The sequence below is a fragment of the Benincasa hispida genome, chromosome 11 (assembly GCF_027475165.1).
Source record: "Benincasa hispida cultivar pf3 chromosome 11, pf3_genome.v1.1, whole genome shotgun sequence".
In the NCBI taxonomy this organism is placed as follows: Eukaryota; Viridiplantae; Streptophyta; class Magnoliopsida; order Cucurbitales; family Cucurbitaceae; genus Benincasa; species Benincasa hispida.
In genome coordinates, this window is record NC_143488.1 from 25914484 (window position 1) to 25920130 (window position 5647).

Below are 5647 nucleotides of genomic sequence, written 5' to 3' on the forward strand. Positions count from 1 at the left end.
AATCATAGGAGTAATTCTATCGCTCACGAGTTAGCTATCCATATACGAAGATTTTAGATACTTTGTCGCTTGGCTTGAAGAACATCCTCAATAAGTGAACTCCGCACTTCAACTTGATTCGCTTGGTTTGTAATTGTGTTTGCTATTTCTTTATCTTGTACTAAGAAAAAGATTTATATAAAAATGTAAAGTTAACGGAACTCAAATCCGTAGACCATTAAAAATTACATATTTGACGGAGAAACAATGATAATATATATATATATAATGCAATCAATTTGTCATAATCATCTTCTCTTAATATGATAATGAATAACTAAAAAAGCAATCCACCTTTTAAGAGCTGACCATATTTTGTTTATATAATGTGGAAAAGTAACCTTTTTAGTTTATTATTTATTATATCTTTTTAATGATTGTTCCATGGGCATATATTATTTTGGATAAGATTCAAAATTAAACTTTATAATAAAAGAAGATTTATTATACTTGAATAAGATTCAAATAATAATTAATATGAATTAGATTCATATTAAAATAATATGAATTAGATTAAATATTAAATATTAAAAATTTCAAATTAGTTAATTAATTTAAGTTAGTTATTAATTATTTTAATTAATAATTGATTTAATTAGTTTAATTTAATTTAAATGGAGAAAATGTGAAAGTGAGTGGTTCTTTTAGAGATGTTTTTTCTTGTAGAGCTAGCTATTGTACAAAAAAAAAAAACCATCCCATCTTCTCCTCTTATTTCTGGGTGATTTTTATAGAGAAATGAATTATTTGTGCAAACTCTCCAAAATCCAATTTCCTTTTGGTCTCTTTCAGAAGGCGGTTCCTACAAACTGGTCTTTGCTAAGAGAATGGTAAGAAAGATCATATGGTGGCTATGGTGGCATCACAATACTATTCGTGGAAGATCGATTCGTTGAGGAAGTTACTGGAATTCTTGAAGTTGGTCTTCAAAGTTGAGTTCTTTCTTCTTTTCCTGTATATTTGTGTAACCTATGAATGTTGTAAATCTTGTTTGCTATATTCTCTTCCTTTCTTCGTTATGATTTTCAAAACTTTGAAAGCATGGCAATCACTCAGTTCTATTGTGGGATTCAATCCCTTCAACTAACTGGATTTCTTTTAACAATCACTTTGATTTTGTAAACTATAATCATCAATACTTCTCAAATTAATTGACTTAAGAACATAATCATTTATAACATCAACTTTTATACCTCTCACTTGTCATTTTTGTTAGGACAATAAGTGGGATATGAAGATCTGAATTTCCATCTTCGAAAAAGAAATATAAACTAATTACTATTAAGACATGTTGGACAAAAATTTAAGTATTATTATAGTACATACTTCCTCCAATCAACATTTGACATGTTATTTAATGGTATATTATTTTATTTTGTGCATCTCATATAATTCTTAATTTTATTTTTTATTTTTTGTTGGCATTCAATGGACAAAGGTAGTATAAAACCGATCTATACCATCATTTATACATTTCAATGGTAAACTTTTATCTATTATTTGAATAAAAAAAAACTATGGGAAAATTTGACGATTTCAAAATGAAATGTTTGAAAACTTGGGAGCACAATTGAAACAATTTAACCTAAATTTAGTGTTTGTGAAGAATTTAAAATCATGAACTAAAATGAAATTATTTATATAAAAAAAAAAAAGTTAAAATATCAATTTTTAATTTCTATACTTCAAAGTTCATTGAATTTTAGTTCCATAATTTTGTCCAATTTTAATCTTTGTATTTTCAATAAATTTCAATTTAATCTCTAAATGGTTAAATAGTTAAAATTATTTTCATACAATAAAATATAATTATATGAATATGTCTCTGAAATTTACAGTGAATATGTTAATCGATAATAAAAATTTTTAAAAAAAAATAAAAAATGGTATTTTAACCGACCAAAATATATGGACAAAAATGTAATTTAACAAAAAAAATCTAGAGAGAAGGTGAGAAATTGGATTTCTAGATTTGTAGAAAGAGAAAGAGAACAAAATGTCAAAAAGGTAGCACTATGACAATGCTTGGCAGACTGAAACTGATCACTTTGCATTCGGAAGAACACGAACGAACAATTAATTAATATATAATCAAACTCAGATTCATCTGTATAACGCTATTGCTCTCAAAATCGAACAACAATCAAACATACAATCTCATTCTCAGTTCATAATTAAACAACGACTCAACCACAAAGCACACAAGAGAATTTAAGACGCACACAAATACTCTTCTCTTCAACAATTCATAGGCAAAAACATGCTTTACGGAATTCCTTGATTTGAAAAATTATTTGTTCATTCATCAATTCAATAACTACAGTCCAAAAAGCCGCTTACATGCGCTAACGATTTTCATCCCTGCCGCCTTCTTCTTCTTCTTCATCACAGATCCTCCTGTTTTTCCTCCTTCCTTCGAATCTCCGCCTTCCATTTCATCATCCTCGATCGGCGATGCAAATGTCGCGAACTGATCGTGAATCCTACAGTAACGTTCCGCTACAGATGAAGATCTCCGCATCGATAGAGCTCTCTTCACTGCTGAGTGAAATCCGGAAGCCGATGAAGAAACAGAGCTGTTTCGACTAAGCGCAGCCGCGGCGGTGGTGGTGGTTCCGCGGTATTTGTGTTCGTCGTTTTCTTCTTCTTCTTCTTCTTCTTCTTCTTCTTCTTCTTCTTCTTCTGGTAAGCGGCCGTGCGGCGGCTCTCGCGGCCGATTCGTGCGGTTCTGATCGGAATCGTGAGAGATTGGATTGGGGACGGCGGCATTGAATCTGAGAGAGTGAGGAAGCGAGGAGAGATCGGAGTAATCGATGGATCTTGATTTGAATTTGCAAGCTGCTTTGATTTTGGAGTAGCCATCCGCCATTTTTCTTTTCTCGTGTTCTTGTGTTTTGGAGATTGAGGAGAAATTATGGCGGAAAATGATACAGAAATGCATAGAGATTTAATGAAGATTGATAGTGAAAAATAAAATAAAATAAAATAAAATCGAAGGACGCGACAAAAAAATAAAATAAAAATTAACTGGACGGTTCCTATATTTCTTTCAATTTTCTCTTTGGAAATTGATGAAAATGAATATAATTATTGCATTACTAATTAAAGCAAAAATATACTTAATTTCTTTTTTTTATTTAATCTTATTTTGTGACTGAGTTATTGGGTTTATTCCATCTTTGGCTCATGAGTACTAAAAATATATAGTTTTTGGATGAAATGAGGTAATCTCCAATTAGTTGTCAAGAATTAGTGCAAACTTAATTTACAATTAATTAAATTCGTTTCTAGTTTTAATTTATGTTATTGGTTTTTAATTTAGTGTAATGGTTTTTATTTAGGAATTAGTGGCCTAATGGCGTAGTGGGATTAATTAAGGGAGAATTTCAAGGTATTAGTGGGTAGTTTATTATTTACCTACAAATATTTGTAATGTTTTCATTTCAATGAATATAGAACTCACTTGAAACATTTGATCCTCCATGTAATATTTCTCTCTTGTTTTCACATTTATTCTATTTGTATGATGTTTTTCATTACATGGTATTAGTGCGTTCAGGTTCTTTGTTTTGTATTTGAGTTTAAATATTCGGTGAAGATGAACAATGGAAACAATATGTGTGTAGACAAGCTTACTAGTGATAACTATAGGTATTGGAAGCTATGTACAAAAACTTTTCTTCAAGGACAAGACTTATGGGATCTTGTTTCCTAACAAAAGATACTCTAAAAAATGTATAGGCATGGAAGAATTGGAAAGTCAAGTGTGGCAAAACTTTATTTAATTTACGAACTTCTATTAGTAAGGATTAGGAGTATATCAAGCATGTTTGTGATGAGAATTCTCTATAGAAACTGTGGGAAACACTTAAAGGTTGTTCACTCAAAAGAACACGACGAGATTGCAATATTTGGAGAACAAATTTACTAGAACAACTCAAGGTAATTTTTCGATTTCAAAATATTTTCTGAAAGTTAAAATTTTGTGTTATGAAATTTTAGAATTGGACAAAAAGAAACCTAGTAGTGATGCTCGTCTGTGTCATTATCTTATTCGTGAACTATGAAAGGAGTTTATGTTACTTATTTCTTTGATACAAGTTTGGGTAAATCAAACTTCTATCATTGAGTTGAAAATTTTGCTCTCAAATCAAGAAGCATTTATCAAGAACATCATGGCAAGGACAAGCAAACTCATTTCGAGGTGGAAGTTATTCTTTGTGAAAAAGACAAGGGAAAGATTAATTATTCTTTCAAGCATTCTTTAAATGATAGCAAGAATTCTAAGGTTAAAGGGTAGTCCAAGGACCAATCGAAAGGATGTTTTAAGTGTGACAAGCCAAGACACATCAAGCGTGATTGCTGTGAAGATGGTGTGTCACTACACTATGAAAAATTAGGTTATATTAGACCAAATGGATATCAAAGAAGCAGAAGCAAATGTTGTATAGGAAAGTGATAAACACAAACAAATTAAATGGAAAAAATACTTGTCAATTGAAGCTATTGATCAATCTATTAATTTGTATACTACTATTGCTATAGATTGCAATACATATTGAAATGTTAATTCTGGTTCTCATCATGCAATTGGAAATGTTTCTCTTTTCTCTGATGTATGTACTCACGAAGGAGGAAGAGTAATTGTGACGAATGATAATTTCTTACATCCTGTTATTGAAAAGAGCATGTTATTGTTGAGAATGGTGCATCAAGTGTTGAAGGTGTTTCTCTTAAAGATGTTTATCATGTTCTAAGTTTAAAGAAGAATTTGGTTTCGGTTATCTCAAATTGTCGAATCTGGAAGATATGTTTTTTTTTTATCCAAATGATGTGAAAATTATTTATGATATTAAAAAATTTGGTGATATTTTTTTTCAGTAGAAAGAGGAAAGATTCTCTTTATGTTATATGTGCAAGTGATGCGTATGTTGAAAAGACAGGCCAGAACAATGGTGTAGCACTTTGGCATGCTCGACTGAGCGATGTTGGCGTACCAGATGTTGGGAAATTTTCTATGAAGAAGTTTCTCGATGTCATTTCTCTCCCTAAGGAAATACACCATGATGTGGTTTGCCCTGGTTGTCAATTTGGTAAGTCACATTGTCTTCCCTTTCCAAATTCAAATAATATATCTACTAGTGCATTGTAGTTAGTTTATTCAAATTTGATGGGACCAACTAGTCCCCTAACTATTTTGGTTGTCGTTGGCCATTGTGGATGGTTTTTCGTGGTTCACTTGGACTTATTTTTTGGAAGCTAATAGTGAGACTTTATCTGAGTTTATCTAGTTCAAGAAGCAAGTAGAGAAGGAGCTTATGTTGCCAATAAAGTGTCTTTGCCCAGATAATATGGAGAATTATGTCCAATTAGTTTTAGAATTACTGCAAAGAGCGTGACATTCATTACCAAATGACATGTCCCGACACTCTACAGTTGAATGGAGTTGTTGAACATAAATTAGCACATCTTACTTCATTTGCTTGTCTTGGCTACATGCAGAGAATTTTCCAAGGGAGTTTTAGGCAACAGCTAATCAGTCAACTTGTCATGTCATAAATTGCTTACCTCCATGGGCGGGGTCAGATTATCTCCTTTTGATGTAATA

At 31.2% G+C, this 5647-nt stretch overlaps 1 protein-coding gene across 1 annotated transcript; it reads right to left on the minus strand.

Moving 5' to 3' along the window:
- Nucleotides 1-2092: 2092 nt before the first annotated feature.
- Nucleotides 2093-3157, minus strand: LOC150032541 (uncharacterized). The gene has a single exon (XM_090306503.1). It carries the CDS (start codon nt 2978-2980, stop codon nt 2357-2359), a length of 624 nt encoding a protein of 207 aa, XP_090162629.1. The 5' UTR covers nt 2981-3157; the 3' UTR covers nt 2093-2356.
- Nucleotides 3158-5647: the final 2490 nt, after the last annotated feature.